Raw genomic sequence first — 18699 nt, 5'->3', positions numbered from 1 at the left:
AAAGTGTTAGAATTACAGGTGTGAGCCAGGGCACCCGGCTTTTTAGACAGGGTTTTGCTGTGTTGCCCCCAGGTTGGAGTGCCATGGCGCAACACAGCTCACTGCCTGAGCCCACCTTCTGGGCTCAGGCGATCCTCCCACCTCAGTCCTGAGTAGCTGGGTCTACAGGTGCATAACTTTTTTCCATTTTTTGTAGAGATGGGGTTTCACCACGTTGCCCTTCACCACGTTGCCCAGGCTGATCTCAAACTCCTTAGCTCAAGTAATCTGCCCGCCTCAGCCTCCCAAAGTGCTGGGATTATAGGTGTGAGACAAAGCACCTGGACAAGACTTAAGTTTTTAAAAATGAGAAAGTATCAGGATTTAAGGAAAGAAGGAGTATGTGGCTTATTAGATTTCCTTCTATGCTGCTTGGATGGGAAGCTGTCCCTTTTTCTAGGCCCTGGATGGCACACTCCTAAGTTCCCAGGCCCCGCTTCCTTGGTTGGTCTGTTGGAGGCTCCCTGGGCTTGTGTGGCTCTAAAAATAGTCATGGGTCCCCTTTTAAACTAATGTTCATAATGGACTTATATGTTTAAAACATTTTAATTTGGCCGGGTGTGGTGGCTCAGCACTTTGGGAGGCCAAGGCAGGTGGATCACCTGAGGTCAGGAGTTAGAGACCAGCCTGGCCAACATGGTGAAACCCCGTCTCTACTAAAAACACAAAAATTAGCTGGGCATGGTGGTGGGCGCCTGTAGTCCCAGCTACTCGGGAGGCAGGAGAATCACTTGAACCTGGGAGGCAGAGGTTGCAGTGAGTCGAGATTGCACCACTGCACTCCAGCCTGGGTGAGAGTGAGACTCCATCTTAAAAAACAAACAAACAAACAAAAAACAGAAACAAAAACAAACAAAACCTTTAATTTACAAATTAAATTGCAAATGGGAACATAAGATTTAGTTTAGACTTACGTGAGTAGCAATACCAGTAAACTTAAATTATGTAACTTTTTGCAACCACAAATCCTGTAATACGCCGTACAGTAACAAGTGTTGACATTATCAGTTGAACTGTAAATATAAAATGCTTCTTCCAATTAAAAAATAAAGTTTAAAGAAAAATTTTTTAAAGTCATAGGCATGAAAAGGACAAGGTGAACCAGGGAGTAGCGGGGGATGTTCCAGTCATCAGTGATCACTTATCAGCAACTCTTGATGCACTATTCATCTTATGACAGAAGTCAGACTTCAGAAGCCTCACCGTGACCTGGATAAGGTGCCTCCATGTGTGATACTACCATTTTTAGTATATGAGGGGCCATGGGTCATGGATCTGGGCTAGGCTGCATCTTCCTGCTCCACGCCTCACTTTTTTCTCCTTCATTCCTTCTTCTACCCCCTCACTACTGCCACCCATTCCATGCTCCATGGAGGAAAGGAAGAGGGAACAGAATCATTGGGTGAACAAGATTCAGTCCCACCTCCAGCCCTGTCCTATGGGCTGCATGAGAGTCTGACTAGCACCTACCACTCTGTCTGTTTCACTGCCTCCTTCATAAATCTGGCTTCTTTCCTGAGCCTTGAACAAACTTCTCTTTAGAACCTCTGCACTTGCTGTTGCTCTGCCATCGAGCGTGCTTGCTCCACATATCACGTCCTCTAGGTCTCTGCTCAGATGTTACTCAGTGAGGCCTTCTCAGTCAGAATGGGCCAGGTTATGCTGCCTAACAAGCAAGCCCCAAATATCCAGGGCATGAAACAGCAAAGGGTTACTTCTCATTACCCAGAGATCTGTGTCATACTACAAGTATACACATATACAAGTAGATCTGTTCATCCTCACCCTCACTGCAGAACCCAGACCAACAGAGCAGCTACTATCTCAACATTGCCTAGTGACTGTAGCAGAGGAAAAAGAGTATGGGAAAGTCAGCAGTGACTGGGAAAGCTCTATTACTTCTGTTCATATTTCACTGGCTAACGTGAAGTCATATGGCCAAGCCTGATTTCAAAAGGATGAGGATGAAAGATTATCCTGTAGGGAGAGGCAGAGAATATTGGTGAACAATAATTCAGTTTACCATACATTTCCTGGGCACACTATTTCAAATTGCATTTCTCATATTCACATTAGCCAAGAGTTAGAAGCAACCCAGCTATCAACACATAAATGGATAAATAAAATGTGGTTGGCAGGCCAGGTGCGGCGGTTCATGTCTATAATCCCAGCACTTTGGGGGGCCAAGGAAAGTGGATCTCTTGAGCCCAGGAGTTCAAGACCAGCCTGGGCAACATGATGAAACCCTGTATCTACTAAAAATACAAAAATTAGCCAGGCGTGGTGACGTGCACCTGTAGTCCCAGCTACTCGGGTGGCTGAGGCACAAGAATCTCTTGAACGCGGGAGGTGGAGGTTGCTGTGAGCCAAGATCATCCCACTGTACTCCAGCCTAGGTGACAGAGCGAGACTCTGTCTCAAAAATAAAACAAAATAAAACAAAATGTGTTGGTATGTGCACACAATGAAATATTATTCAGTCTTAAAAAGAAAGGACACTCTGACACATGCTACAATATGAATGAACCCTGAGGACATTATGCTAAGTGAAATAAGCCAGCCACAATAGGAAAAATACTGTATGATTCCACTTAGATGAGGTACCTAAAGTGGTCAGATTTATAGACAGGGTTGGGTGCTATGGCTCACACCTGTAATCCCAGCACTTTAGGAGGCCAAGGCAGGAGGATCACTTGAAGCCAGGAGTTTGAGACCAACCTAGGCAACATAGCAAGATCCTGCCTCTACAAAAAAAAATAAAAAATTTAGCCGGCCATGGTGGTTCATGCCTGTAGTCCCAGCTACTTGGGAGGCTGAGGTGGGAGGATCACTTGAGTCCAGGAGATCAAGGCAGCAATGGACTGTGATCACGCCACTGCCACTGGACTCCAGCCTGGGTGACTGCACAAAACCTGTCTCTTAAAAAAAAAAAAAAAAAAAGATTCATAGAGACAGAAAGCAGAATGGTGGTTACCAGAAGCTAGGGAGAGGGGAAAAGGTGAAAATGCAGATTTAGTGTTTAATGGGTACAGAGTTTCAGTTTTACATGATGAGTTCTGGAGACTGGTTGACAACAATACAAATGAACTTAATACTACAGAACTATATGCTTCAAAATGATTAAGACTTCATGTTATGTGCATTTTATCATAATTTTAAAAATTACATTTCTCCCACTCCCCTGAGTCTTAGCTATCGCTATCTCCCTTCCCTGCCTTATATTTCTTACAAAGCTAATATCTAAAGTCCCACTCATAGCTTGATTGCCTTTCTTGGGTTTCTGTGTTCTGCTAGTTTAGAAGCCTTAGTAACTTAAGGAGGAATGCTTCTACCAAGGAACGCAATTTTATCATAGCAGAAGTGGAGGCTGGGTGCTGTGGCTCACACCTGTAATCCCAGAACTTTGGGAGGCCAACGCGGACAAATCACGTGAGCTCAGGAGTTTGAGACCAGCTTGGGCAACATGGCGAAACCCTGTCTCTACCAAAAAAATACCAAAAAACATAAGGCCGGGTGCGGTGGCTCACGCCTGTAATCCTAGCACTTTGGGAGGCCGAGGTGGGCGGATCACTGGAAGTCAGGAATTTGACACAAGCCTGACCAACATGGTGAAACCCCATCTCTACTAAAAATACAAAAATTAGCTGGGCATGGTAGAACACGCCTATAATCTCAGCTTCTTGGGAGGCTGAGGCAGAAGAATCGCTTGAACCCGGGAGGTGGAGGTTGTAGTGAGCTGAGATCACGCCATTGCACTCCAGCCTGGGCAACAGAGCAAAGATCCGTCTAAAAAAAAAAAAAAAAAAAAAAAAAATTAGCTGAGCATGGCAATGAATGCCTATAGTCCCAGCTACTCGGGAGGCTGAGGCAGGAAGATTGCTTGAGCCTAGGAGGTGGAAGCTGCAGTGAACAGTGATTACATCATGCACTCCAGCCTAGGCGACAGAGCCAGACCCTATCTCTAGAAAAAAAAGTAGAAGTGGAGACTCTGCTATTATGAACAGGCAAATAAAAGGTGGTTGCAGTGCTGGCTAGGATGTTTATCAAAGATCACCCTGAGCAACAGAGGCAGGGGACATAGTCTAGGGAATTCCCAGGCAAACCTTCTGACACTAAGGGGCAGGTTAGTAGATGACAGCAGCTCAACCCTGGCCACACTACTGATGGTATACTTATATCAGTAATAAAAGTTTGGATCACTCTGTCACCTAAGCAACCCAATCAGTCAAAGCTTTAGATTAAGGAAAAAACAGATAACCGTGGCCTTGTAACTATTCTCATAAAAGGTCTTGAATGAAAAACAACAAACCTAATATCACCTAAATACACACACACACACACACACACAATTTGTTTATTATTTATTTATTTATTTTTGAGATGGAGTCTCGCCCTGTCGCTCAGGCTGGAGTGCAGTGGCGCGATCTTGGCTCACTGCAAACTCTGCCTCCCAGGTTCAAGTGATTCTCCTGCCTCAGCCTCCCGAATAGCTGGGACTGCAGGCGTGCACCATCACACCCAGCTAATTTTTGTATTTTTAGTAGAGATGGGGTTTCGCCATGTTGGCCAGGCTGGTCTTGAACTCCTGACCTCAAGTGAGCCACCATGCCCGACCATTTGTTTATTTTCTATCTTCTTCCACTCAAGGATTTTTGTCTCTCTTGTTATCTGCTGTTTCCCCAGGGCCTAACACAGTCTCTGGCACATGGTAGATACCCAGTATATTTAAAAATCTGGATGTTTTTATTTGATGAGTTTTATTTTCATAGGCATAATAAACCTTTAATATACAATAGACCTCTTTCCTGTATGTTTAATAATTCCAGAGCCCAGGAACTTGGTACATTTGTGGAATGAATAAACAAATGAATGAAACAAAGGTTAACCACTTCTGAATGAGAAACACAAGCAACAAAAGTTAAAAGTATGAGTCGCCAAGCTCCTCTCTAGTCCCAACACACATACTACTTGGGGATATTTCCTAAAGACTGACATAGTTCAAGGATTTTTAAAAAAACTTTGTAATAGCAACAAAAGTAAGGAAGTCTACACACTCTAATGAAAGTGATTTGAGGCCAGATGCAGTGGCTCACGCCTATAATCCCAGCACTTTGGGAGGCTGAGGTGGGCGGATCACTTGAGGTCAGGAGTTAGAGACCGGCCTGGCCAACATGGCAAAACCCCGTCTCTACTAAAAATACAAAAGTTAGCCAGGAGTGGTGGCATATGCCTGTAATCCCAGCTACTCAGGAGGCTGAGGCAGGAGATTCTCTTGAACCCAGGAGGTGGAGGTTGCAGATCACACCACTGCACTTCAGCCTGGGTGACAGGGCAATACTCTGTCTCGAAAGAAAGAAAGAGAGAGAGAGAGAAGGAAGCAAGGAAGGAAGGAAGGAAGGAAGGGAGGGAGGGAGGGAGGGAGGGAAAGGAAGGAAGGAAAGGAAGGTGATTTGAGCAACATAATGCATCTAGATCTGTACTGTCCAAGAAAGAAAAGAAAAAAGAAAGAAAGAAAGAAGAAAGAAAAGAAAGGTGATTTGAGCAACATAATGTATCTAGTGCATCTAGATCTGTACTGTCCAATACAGCAGTCAGCCACTAGCCATATGTAGCATTGGGTACTTGAAATGTAGCCAGTCTGAATGGATCCATAAGCAGAAAATGACACCAGATTTCAAAAACTTAAGATGAAAAAACAATATTGTATTAGTCCGTTCTTGTGTTGCTATAAATAAATCCCTGAGATTGAGTAATTTATAAAGAAAAGAGGTTTAATTGGCTCACAGTTCTGCAGGCTGTACAAGCATGGTGCCGGCATCTGCTAGGCTTCTAAGGAGGCCTCAGGGAGCTTTTATTAACAGTGGAAGGTGAAGCTGGAGCCGGCATGTCACACAGCCAAAGTAGGAGCAAGAGAGAGAGTGGGGTGTGAGATGCTACACACTTAAACAGCCAGATCTCGTGAGAACTCACTCACTATTTCGAGGACAGCACCAAGCCATGAGGGATCCACCTTCATGGCCCAAACACAATACTACTCAGGGATATTTCCTAAAGATGTTAATTAATTTAATTTTAATTAAATTAAAATTTAATTAAAAATTTAAAAACGCTCCCCCCACCAGGCCCCACCTTCCAACACTGGGGATTACATTTCAACATCAAATTTAAAGGGGACAGACATCCAAATGATATCAAATATGTATCTCAGTAATTTAAAAATATCAATTACATGTTAAAATGAAAATATGTTGGATATATTGAGTTAGATAAAACATATTATTAAAATTAATAGTTTAGATTTTTATTTTTTCTTCTTTTTTGTTTTATGTTTTAAACTGTAGCTATTAGAACATTTAAAATGACCTATGTAACTCACATAATATTTTTATTGGACAACGGCTGGTGTAGACTTCTCTTTTCTTTTTTTTTTTAAGGAGACAGGGATCTCAGTCTATTACCTAAGCTAGAGTGCAGTGGCATGATCATAGCTCACTGTAGCCTCGAAGTCCTAGGTTCAAGGGATCCTCCCACCTCAGCCTCCTGAGTAGCTAGAACTGCAGGCATGCACCACCATGATGCCCGGCTAATATTTACAAATTTTTTGTAGAGATGGGGTCTCACTATGTTGGTCAGGCTGGCCTCAAACTCCTGGGCTTAAGTGATCCTCTGGCCTCAGGCTCCCAAGTAGCTGAGATTACAAATATGAGCCACCATGCCTGGCTAGACATTCTTTATTTTATTTTATTTTATTTTATTTTAATAGTTTCTCTTTATTTATTATTATTATTTTTTTTAATTTATGAAGTATTTATTGATCATTCTTGGGTGTTTCTCGGAGAGGGGGATATGGGAGGGTCATAGGATAATAGTGGAGAGAAGGTCAGGAGATAAACACATGAACAAAGGTCTCTCGTTTTCCTAGGCAGAGGACCCTCTGGGTACTTGTGCCCCTGGGTACTTGAGATTAGGGAGTGGTGATGACTCTTAAAGAGCATGCTGCCTTCAAGCATCTGTTTAACAAAGCACATCTTGCACCGCCCTTAATCCATTTAACCCTGAGTTGACACAGCATATGTTTCAGAGAGCATGGGGCTGGAGGAAAGGCCATAGAGCAACAGCATCCCAAGGCAGAAGAATTTCTCCTAGTCAGAACAAAATGGAGTCTCCTATGCCCACCCCTTTCTACACAGACACAGCAACAATCTGATCTCTCCTTCCTTTCCCCACACTTCCCCCCCACCCTTCCTTTCAACAAAACCGCCATCGTCCTCATGGCCCGCTCCCGATGGTCGCTGTCTCTTCGGAGCTGTTGGGTACACCTCCCAGACAGGGCAGCCGGGCAGAGGCGCTCCTCACCTCCCAGACAGGGCAGCCGGGCAGAGGCGCTCCTCGCTTCCCAGACGGGGCGGCCCGGGCAGAGGCGCTCCTCACTTCCCAGACGGGGCCGCCCAGGCAGAGGCGCTCCTCGCTTCCTCCCAGACCGGGTGGCAGCCGGGCAGAGGCGCTCCTCACCTCCCAGACGGGGCGGCCGGGCAGAGGCGCTCCTCACTTCCCAGACGGGGCGGCCGGGCAGAGGCGCTCCTCACTTCCCAGACAGGGCGGCCCGGGCAGAGGCGCTCCTCACTTCCCAGACGGGGCCGCCCAGGCAGAGGCGCTCCTCGCTTCCTCCCAGACCGGGTGGCAGCCGGGCAGAGGCGCTCCTCACCTCCCAGACGGGGCGGCCGGGCAGAGGCGCTCCTCACCTCCCAGACGGGGCGGCCGGGCAGAGGCGCTCCTCACCTCCCAGACGGGGCGGCCGGGCAGAGGCGCTCCTCACCTCCCAGACGGGGCGGCCGAGCAGAGGCGCTCCTCACCTCCCAGACGGGGCGGCCGGGCAGAGGCGCTCCTCACCTCCCAGACGGGGCGGCCGGGCAGAGGCGCTCCTCACCTCCCAGACGGGGCGGCCGGGCAGAGGCGCTCCTCACCTCCCAGACGGGGCGGCCGGGCAGAGGCGCTCCTCACTTCTCATACGGGGTGGCGGCCAGGCAGAGGCGCTCCTCACCTCCCAGACGGGGCGGCCGGGCAGAGGCGCTCCTCACTTCCCAGACGGGGCGGCCGGGCAGAGGTGCTCCTCACTTCCCAGACGGGGCGGCCGGGCAGAGGTGCTCCTCACTTCCTCCCAGACGGGGTGGCGGCCGGGCAGAGGCGCTCCTCACTTCCCAGACGGGGCGGCCGAGCAGAGGCGCTCCTCACTTCCCAGACGGGGCGGCGGCCGGGCAGAGGCGCTCCTCACTTCCCAGAGGGGGTGGCCGGGCAGAGGTGCTCCTCACTTCCCAGACCGGGCGGCCGGGCAGAGGTGCTCCTCACTTCCTCCCAGACGGGTGGCGGCCAGGCAGAGGCACTCCTCACTTCCCAGACAGGGTGACCGGGCAGAGGCGCTCCTCACTTCCCAGAGGGGGCGGCCGGGCAGAGGTGCTCCTCATCTCCCAGACGGGGCAGCCGGGCAGAGGCGCTCCTCACCTCCCAGACGGAGTGGCCGGGCAGAGGCGCTCCTCACTTCCCATAGGGTGGCGGCCGGGCAGAGGCACTCCTCACCTCCCAGAAGGGGCGGCTGGGCAGAGGCGCTCCTCACTTCCCAGACGGGGCGGCGGCCAGGCAGAGGCGCTCCTCACTTCCCAGATGGGGCAACCGGGCAGAGGCGCTCCTCACTTCCTCCCAGACGGGGTGGCGGCCAGGCAGAGGCGCTCCTCACCTTCCAGACGGGGCGGCCGGGCAGAGGTGCTCCTCATCTCCCAGATGGGGCAGCCGGGCAGAGGCGCTCCTCACTTCCTCCCAGACGGGGTGGCAGCCGGGCAGAGGCGCTCCTCACATCCCAGACGATGGGCGGCCGGGCAGAGGCGCTCCTCACTTCCCAGATAGGGCGGCCGGGCAGAGGGGCTCCTCACATCCCAGACGATGGGCGGCCAGGCAGAGATGCTCCTCACTTCCCAGATGGGGCAACCGGGCAGAGGCGCTCCTCACTTCCCAGACGATGGGCGGCCAGGCAGAGATGCTCCTCACTTCCTAGACGGGGTGGCGGCGGGGCAGAGGCTGTAATCTTAGCACTTTAAGAGGCCAAGGCAGGAGGCTGGTAGGTGGAGGTTGCAGCGAGCCGAGATCACACCACTGCACTCCAGCCTGAGCACCATTGAGCATTGAGTTAGCGAGACTCCGTCTGCAATCCCAGCACCTCGGGAGGCCGAGGCAGGCAGATCACTCGAGGCCAGGAGCTGGAGACCAGCCCGGTCAACACGGTGAAACCCCGTCTCCACCAAAATACAAAAACCATTCAGGCGTGGCGGTGCGCGCCTGCAATCCCAGGCACTCGGCAGGCCGAGGCAGGAGAGTCACAGGAGCCCGAGGCAGGGAGGTTCGACATTCTTTATAGTTGTGGTTTAAGAAAGCTTTGGTTCCAGTAATCTTTCCTGAAGGTTTGTGTTGAAGCTCCCAGAGATCAGGTGGCATTCGGATGGCAGCCATGTTGATTTATGCTGTGCTACAATGTCCCCCACTGTTAGGGAAGCATGAGATGTCCATACTGGTTGGTCTGTGTGCTGTATTGTCCTCCTTGGCCAGCTGCCCTTGGAGACCACTCCTGCAAAGAAGCAAGGACCAGCCTTCCAAAGTGGCCTAGTTGTCCCTGCCTTTCATACTCAATAATTATGGAGCATCCACCAGCCAAGATACAGGTTCAGCTCAGTGAAGGATGGCCAAGTTCCAGGAGGCAATGCAGAGTGAAGCCAGATGAGAGGTAAAGCTGGGACTGGGCGCTGGGCATGGTGGCTCATGCCTGTAATCCCAGCACTTTGGAAGGCCCAGGCAAGCAGATCACGAGGTCAGGAGTTCAAGACCAGTCTGGCCAACATGGTGAAAGCTCCGTCTCTACTAAAAATACAAAAATTAGCTGGGTGTGGTGGCACATGCCTATAATCCCAGCTACTCGGGAGGCTGAGGCAGGAGACTCTCTTGAACCCGGGAGGTGGAGGTTGCAGTGAGCCGAGATCGCACCACTGCACTCCCACTTGGGCAACAGAGCAAGACTCCATCTCAAAAAAACAAAAAAAAATTAAAATTAAAAAAGGCTGGAAGTGGGAAGGCAAGTCATCCTCAGACAGACCAGGTCGAGGAAGAAAGCTACTTCAGGGAGGTGAAACCCAGTGCTAGGTGCAGACATGAGAATGCCCAAGAGCCTAGTGAGAGGTGGTCTCGAAGGTGCCGAGAATCCTTACAAGAGAGGAAGACATGGGGTTAAGCTCTGGAGGGCGTGGGGGCTAGGCTAAGAAGCCAGGTAAACACTTCTGCTAACCTTTCAACTTCAGGCATTCGTTTCTATAAAAGTGTGCTCTTACTAGAGGGACTGGTACTCACTAGAGTGACCAGAAAGTTTGCCGAGGACAGTCCTGGTTTAGGCCTGTTGTCTCAGTTAATAATAATAATAATAATAGTAATTATTATTATTATTATTATTATTATTGAGATGGGGTCTCGCTGTGTTGTCCAGGCTGGTCTTGAATTCCTGGGCTCACAGCCGCCCATCGTCTGGGAAGTGAGGAGCGCCTCTGCCCGGCCGCCCCGTCTGGGAAGTGAGGAGCGCCTCTGCCCGGCCGCCCCATCTGGGAGGTGAGGAGCACCTCTGCCTGTCCGCCCTGTCTGGGAGGTAAGGAGCGCCTCTGCCCGGCCGCCACACCGTCTGGGAGGAAGTGAGGAGCGCCTCTGCCTGGCTGCCCCATCTGGGAAGTGAGGAGCACCTCTGCCTGGCTGCCACCCTGTCTGGGAGGAAGTGAGGAGCGCCTCTGCCCGGCCACCCCGTCTGGGAGGTGAGGAGCGCCTCTGCCCGGCCGCCCCGTCTGGGAGGTGAGGAGCGCCTCTGCCCGGCCGCCACCCCGTCTGGGAGGAAGTGAGGAGCGCCTCTGCCCGGCCGCCCTGTCTGGAAGATGAGGAGCACCTCTGCCCGGCCACCCTATCTGGGAGGTGAGGAGCGCCTCTGCCCGGCCGCCCTGTCTGGGAGGTGTACCCAACAGCTCCGAAGAGACAGCAACCATCGAGAACGGGCCATGAGGACGATGGCGGTTTTGTTGAAAAGAAAAGGGGGAAATGTGGGGAAAAGAGAGAGATCAGATTATTACTGTGTCTGTGTAGAAAGAAGTAGGCATAGGAGACTCCATTTTGTTCTCTACTAGGAGAAATTCTTCCGCCTTGGGATGCTGTTGATCTATGGCCTTGCCCCCAGCCCCGTGGTCTCTGAAACATGTGCTGTGTCAACTCAGCGTTAAATGGATTAAGGGCGGTGTAAGATGTGCTTTGTTAAACAGATGCTTGAAGGCAGCATGCTCTTTAAGAGTCATCACCACTCCCTAATCTCAAGTACCCAGGGACACAAACACTGCGGAAGGCCACAGGCACCTCTGCCTAGGAAAACCAGAGACCTTTGTTCATGTGTTTATCTGCTGACCTTCTCTCCACTATTATCCTATGACCCTGCCATATCCCCCTCTCCGAGAAACACCCAAGAATGATCAATAAATACTTAATTTAAAAAAAAAAAAAAAAAGAATTCCTGGGCTCAAGTGATCCTCCTGCTCCAGCCTTCCAAAATGCTGGGATTACAGGCATAAGCCATCACCCCAGCCTCAATGAATTATTAATGGCACCACTTTTCATTTTCTAGAGGGCCCTTGATCACACAATTCATTACATGTATACATGTATTATGACACATTATGCAACCTGGTGCTGGAGGAGTGGGGCTGATATACCTGGGTTAACAGTGGAAAGTTCCTACCACACAGTTACGTCCCAGAGGGCTGAGATTTGATGCTGGAAATCATCCCAGTCCTTGTTATAAACAATAAGGTGTCTACAGACTTTTGTTTTTGGCTAAACCTCCATGGATTTATCCTATGACACTCCAAGCCAATCCTCCTTTCCTTTTCCCTGTTTTCACTACTGGCATTTCTCCCACTTCCTAGCTGTACAAACCTTTTGGTTACTGTCCAGCAAGTGAATTGGCCCTGATTCACTCCGACCCATCGGCACCTCGCTTGAGTTCTCTTTCTGGTTTAGTCTGGCTTTTCCCTGCTGCGTCGTAACACCAGGGTTGGAGTTCTAGGGCACCTTACATGCTGTCTTATTAATTACATAAAATTAGTGACAGAAAAACAATAAGCTTAAGCTTCCTTTTTCCTAATAGCAACCCTGCCATCCACGATTCTTATATTTTAGAATTTGCAACTGTTCCTTTAAAGGACAAAACCACATCCTCACAAAGTGAGAGTGTGTGGATATCAAGATATTTAATCCAAATTAACATTTCAAAGGGATGGATGGTTTGGTCAGGTGCTTTTGAAACCACATTCTCTGTACTTGTTTATATCTGAAAGTTCAAACTGGATGAATCACTCAGAGGGCAAGTGGCATATGCTATCACCCTTCATCCTAATGACAAACAGATGCCATGAGCAGAGGACGGGGTCCTCTAAGAGGCCACCATGGGGAATAAAATGAATGCCGGAAAAAAAACAAAGACAGATGTGTTTAGTAAATAGTCCTAAAAGTAGGTGCCAGGGCAATTTAATAAGACCAACGATCTGATTTGTAAGCAATCTTCTACTTTGGCGTTTTATATTTTTCTTGAAAAATTAACAGAGAACTGTAACATCCAAGCTCACACCACCCCAAATTGGCAATGGACACGTTGTCCTATTTGCTTCAAAACTTTCTTCTTATTAAACACTTAAATTAAAGTTGACCGTTTCTACACAGATATTATAGGTTGGTGCAAAAGTAATTGTGGTTTTGACATTGACCAAAACCGCAATTACTTTTGTGCCAACCTAATAATTTGATTGCTTTCTAGCCCCTCATCCCCATTTTAAAAATTAATCTTGGCTCATTGCAATCTCCGCCTCCTGGGTTCAAGTGATTCTTATGCCTCAGCCACCCAAGTAGTTGACACCCAGCTAATTTTTGTATTTTTAGTAGAGAGGGGGTTTTGCCATGTTGGCCAGGCTGTTCTCAAACTCCTGGCCTCAAGTGATCTGCCCGCCTCGGCCTCCCGAAGTGCTGAGATTACAGGCATGAGCCACCTTGCCCAGCCCCCAGACCATTTTTTATCATATAAATATATACACACATACACACACATATATATGTATCCATATGCAAGAGTGTTGCTTTGTGTGTGGTAGTCATTTTAACTTTCAATATGCAAAGTTTTGCATTTTGTTTTCAAAATACAAAGTTTTGCATGCTACTTTAAGATTTTTTACTTTTAGGCATTGTTGATTATGTAAAACTGCTTTATAGTATTCTAATATAGGAACATGCTATATTATTTTTCATCCATTCTCTTCCTGATAGACAGGTAGGCTGTATTTAATTTTCACTATCACAAATAAGGCCTCAGTGAGCCTCCTGATAAATACCACCTTGTGCACGTGTATCAGGAGGAGACTTTCTCCGGAAATACGTCCAAAAGTAGAATTATGGAATCGAAGGAAGTGTGCATTTTCAACTTGACTAGATCCTGCCAAATTGCTCTCCAAAGTGGTTGTAGAATAACAATTACACCCCCACCAGCAGTGTTTGGGTTTTCCTGTTTCTCCACATCTTTGCCAAATTCTGATATTGTCAGACATTAAAGTTGTATCTCCAATTGGGGTTTCCATTTCCCTGACAACTGGTGTGGTGGAGCTGCTTTTCATACAGTTAGGGGCCACTTGCGTTTCCTTTTCTGTGAACTGCTTATTCATATTCTTGACCATTTTCCTACTTTTTTTCACTCTCTCTTTTTATCTTATTTCTTTTTAATGGCATACAAAATGAATTACACAGAAAACATTTTTGTCTGATTTCTCTGATTAATCTCACAATTAGATTATTCCCGTCTCTTACATGGAAGGTGATAAAAAGAAGGTGAGGGTGAAACAAGGACCTCCGGAGAAGCCACAGGGTTTTTGTTTTCTCAAGCAAAACAACCCTCACGGCGTTGGCTTATCACTACCAAAAGATGATACTGGGTGTGCGGTGCATGGTGCGTGGTGCGTGAGCCCCCAGCGCAGGCCGGGATGTTCGTCCTGGTGGAGATGGTGGACACCGTGCGGATCCCCCCTTGGCAGTTTCAGAGGAAGCTCAACGACTCCATTGCCGAGGAGCTGAACAAGAAGTTGGCCAACAAGGTCGTGTACAACGTGGGACTCTGCATTTGTTTGTTTGATATCACCAAACTGGAGGATGCCTACGTATTCCCTGGGGATGGCGCATCACACACCAAAGTCCATTTTCGCTACGTGGTGTTTCATCCATTCCTAGACGAGATTCTGATTGGGAAGATCAAAGGCTGCAGCCCGGAAGGAGTGCACGTCTCTCTAGGCTTCTTCCATGACATTCTCATCCCCCCAGAGTCACTGCAGCAGCCAGCCAAGTTCGACGAAGCGGAGCAGGTGTGGGTGTGGGAGTACGAGACGGAGGAAGGAGCGCACGACCTCTACATGGACACCGGAGAGGAGATCCGCTTCCGCGTGGTGGACGAGAGCTTTGTTGACACGTCCCCCACAGGGCCCAGCTCAGCAGATGCCACTGCTTCCAGTGAGGAGCTGCCAAAGAAGGAGGCTCCGTACACGCTTGTGGGATCCATCAGTGAGCCAGGCCTGGGCCTTCTCTCCTGGTGGACCAGCAACTAGCCCTGGGGCTGGACAGTGGACCCTACCAGCCTGCGGGAAGGTGGTACGGCCGGCTGTGAAGACAACAGCAGCTGAGGCCGACGCTAAGGAGATAGTGTCTTGAGCTGGACAGTGAGGCAAGGCCAGGAGTGCCCACCAGCTTGCCCCCCTCCTCCACCATCTAGGCCCTGCTCCTCCTTCACTGCAGTGATGGATCCATCTGTGGCTGTGGCTGTTGGGCCTCCACTGACCTTGACTGAAAAGACCCTTCCTGGACCCTGGGCTTGGTAACAAACGGCACAGACACCAATCACTGACTCACAGAACAGTCACTGGTTTTGGATTCTTGTTTTCCTTGCAAGAACAAAAGGTTCTCTAGAATCCTTCAGCCACCAATGAAATGATCAGGCAGGAGAAAAACTTTAGATGGGAGTCTTGTCATCAAAAATAAATACAGTTGCATGGAAAAAAAAAAAAAAAGATGATACTGGTTTTCTATTCTATTTAATAAAGAAGTCACGTAACAAGCTGGATCCAAGAGCAGGGAAAATATCCAGCTCTACTATGTCTTATTTTCCAGATAAGAAAATTGAGACCAAGACCAAGTCTCCAGAATCACTGGAAGAAGGGGTTGGCAATTAGAACACAGAAAAGGTCTATCTGCTCATTAATTTTCTTCATTAATATGATCTTCATACCAAGATATGCAATAATTACAACAAAGAAAGAAAAAACCCTAATATGATCTTCATATGGCTATCATTTGACATCATTAGAACCAGTGCTGGTGATGATGGGCCGAGCAGGGGAGTTCGAGGGCTTCCCTAAAGGATTCAGATAATAAAAATTTAGGAACTACTGGCTTACAGCATAAAAATGATTAACAATCCTCTGTCTTCTTTTCCATGAAACTGAGGCTTATCCCAAGGCTTGTTTTAAAACAGCGTGGTTTTGCATTTTGCAATAAAGGAATAACCAAGTTAAAGGATCGGAACCTAACACTTTATAGCTAGAAAAGCCACGGGGGATTATCTGGATCAATTCCCCCACTTCCTGGACCTTGCAGCTTCAGCTGGAATAAAGCTATGGTTCCCCCGATCCCGTCCACGTGTGGGGAACAGCTCTCAGGAGGCAAAGCTGTCAGACAAGAGAACCGGGGAGACAATTTCCTTCAGGAGCCATTTGGAGCCAGGAGCTTCACAGAAACACTGAAAACAATCATTCAAGGATGTTTTTCCCCAGTGGTTTTTAAACTTTCATTTCACACAGGAGGTTTCACCAGATTTGTTTCATATCCTTGCCTAGATGGTAAGCAGCACTTGTGAGTAGAAAGGAAAAGCAATTGAGTTGGATCTTGGTCGCTATGGCAACATTGCTATTTTGATTACGACTGTTTGCTGCGGCTGAGTTACATTAAATGTGAGCAGCTAATTAAGATGATGCTTCAAACGTCAACCTTACCCGTAAGAAAAATATAAGCACTTTAAAAATGACACCAGAGGGTTGCTTGATACATATTCAGCAGAGAGATAATTCCCCGTTTCCTGGGGAAGCAGAAACATGATCCTTTTTCCTTCAAGAGGGGACTGTGGGCCTCCCACAATCTGTCCAAATCAACAAGTCAATATTTGGTAGTTCTAAGATTTAAAGAGAAACAAAACAAGATTCCTATCAAAACACAGCCAGTTTCAGTGTTGACATTTGCAATAAGCCTTTCCCAGAGAAGGTAACATCTGTAACAGATGAGGAAAGTCTGGCGTTTTTCTATACGCCATAGAATTTTTGTTAGATGTGGATTTTTGTAAACAGCTTTCATTCCATATCAAGTCAACATTAAGTATATCTATGAAGTCAGAGAATGGATTGTAAACAAACACACTAGAATGTACTGACACAGCCGAGCACTTCCCCTTTAAAGTAATCACCCCAAGGGCCGAGCTCTTATTTGTAAAATGACATCGCTCAGAACCTGTTGGAGCCCCTTAGGAGTCATCTTCACTCCCTCTGGAAGCTTCTTATGAATGTCCTCATTGGTGACAAATCTCCATCCTCAGGGGACAGAATTTCCTTTTTAGAAACTGTCAAGAGGCATGAGGAGTGAAATCGGTAAATAATGTAGGTGATCAAGCAGGATAACATGGCCTGGGGTGAAAAGCAAGGTTTGTCTACAAAAGAAAATTGATTTTCTCATGTTACACATGCTGGTTCTCAAAGCAGTTTTTGCAAAGATATTCTAACATCAGTTCTGTGCAACGCAGGCAACACAGTTTTACTTTCAAATATGTTACCTTGTAAGGTAGATTTAAGTTCTGGCCTTTGCAAAAGTTCATTGCCATAGATCAGAAATCTGGTTTTGTCCTAAGAGAAGAGATGTCTGTTAGCATGGACTTGGGAAGAAGCCTTGAGTTTGAGTCCTAGCAAGCCCTTTACTGGCTATGAGGTCCTGGGCAAGTTACTTCACATCTCTGAATCTCCATGTCCTCATCTATAAGACGGGGATAATAACAGCTCCTACCTCATAGGACTCTTGTAAGGATTAAATGATTTATTAGCAGGAAGCCCAGCACATAGTAAGTGCTCAATACATAAAAGACACTTTATAATTATTACCTTAGTAACAAGAATAGTACCCACAGCAGAGTTGTTAGAGTATTAAGGTACTTGTTCTTTAACATCTGGGATTTTCAAAGTGAATAGTGAATGCTTCTATTAATATATGTCTGGCTGGGCACGGTGGCTCATGCCTGTAAGCTCACCATTTTGGGAGGCCGAGGCAGGCGGATCACCTGAGGTCAGGAGTTCGAGACCAGCCTGGCCAACATGGTGAAACCCCATCTCTACTAAAAATACAAAAAAATATTAGCCAGGCATGGTGGCGTGCACCTGTAGTCCCAGTTACTTGGGAGGCTGAGGCACAAGAATCATTTGAACCCAGGAGGCCAAGGTTGCAGTGAACCGAGAGCGCACTAAGACACTCCAGCCTAGGCGACAGAGTGAGACTGTGTCTCAAAATATATATATATGTCTACTACACAGTGATAAATATTATATCAAAAGGAAACTCCAGACAAGCAAGCATTTATTTGTAACTGTAACTGGAAGGAACATCAACCTTACTAATAGCTACTGCCCCATCCTGGCATTAGAGTTGAAGGGATGAATCATAGTGAACATTACCCATCTCACAGCAGGAGGACTATGATTATAAAGAGGTCCCTGGTGCACCCTCTGCAAAGTAAACATGATCCTAGTGTGGGCAGAAACAGCAGGTGCCTCAGTGTGTGGGAGTGTCAAACACAGAAACCCAGGCTGGTAGAGCCCTCCAGCCATCCCCAAACACATCCCTCTAAGGGAGACCAGCACCAGGATGTGGGTGGGACTGAAATGACTCAACCTCCAGAGAGCCTGACGGTGGCAGTGGTTTTTGTAAGTTGATGACAGCTATAAATCAAGCAAAGAGCTTCAGGAAAAGTTGAGTTAGTAAATACACTGAAGAAGATAAACAGGCAGCATTAAATATAAAACAAAAAATTGTGAAAATAGGCAGAGAAGATCTAGAGTTCACAGAATGACTGCTGGCTGAGTCAGAATCGCAGCGCTGAATTAAACAGGCAAGACGAGAAGGAAACACCATGAGATCAGTTATAGGAGATCATTCTCAACACCCATGCCTCCCATTTACACTTGAATTTAAGGAGAGCAAAGCTTTGAGCCTTCTCTCCTGAAGCACATAACATTGGAGAACACAGAAAACTCAAAGAAGCTGGAAAAAAGCCACAAAATTTAAAATTTGCATAATACAACTTATGCAGAAAAGGAATATAGACAGAAGACAAGTGAAAACTGAGGCTAAGTGACAGAGAAAGATGGGTTTGGGATGCATTTGTGTTGGGAAATTTTCTAACATGAGTTATTAAGGGCTAGAAGTGAGGAATACATGGAATTGAATTTCCACCTTCGTGAGGATACCTCTAGTGTGGTC

The 18699-nt window shown here is 47.6% G+C and overlaps 2 protein-coding genes across 5 annotated transcripts in view; one reads left to right on the top strand and one right to left on the bottom strand.

Moving 5' to 3' along the window:
- SHLD1 (shieldin complex subunit 1) overlaps positions 1-18699 on the bottom strand; it is a 121536-nt gene that overhangs the window by 6529 nt on the left and 96308 nt on the right. The window lies entirely within an intron of this gene.
- On the top strand, positions 14082-15181 carry LOC100457679 (DNA-directed RNA polymerase III subunit RPC8). Its single transcript, XM_002829940.6, has one exon. The coding sequence runs from the start codon at positions 14124-14126 to the stop codon at positions 14736-14738; it is 615 nt and encodes a 204-aa protein (XP_002829986.4). The 5' UTR covers positions 14082-14123; the 3' UTR covers positions 14739-15181.

Source organism: Pongo abelii, chromosome 21 (genome assembly GCF_028885655.2).
Source record: "Pongo abelii isolate AG06213 chromosome 21, NHGRI_mPonAbe1-v2.0_pri, whole genome shotgun sequence".
Taxonomy (NCBI): Eukaryota; Metazoa; Chordata; class Mammalia; order Primates; family Hominidae; genus Pongo; species Pongo abelii.
This window is presented reverse-complemented; position numbering and strand designations above follow the sequence as displayed.

Coding starts and splice junctions, on each gene's coding strand:
- LOC100457679 (XM_002829940.6), top strand. CDS start 14,124: ATGTTCGTCCTGGTGGAGATGGTGGACACCGTGCGGATCCCCCCTTGG.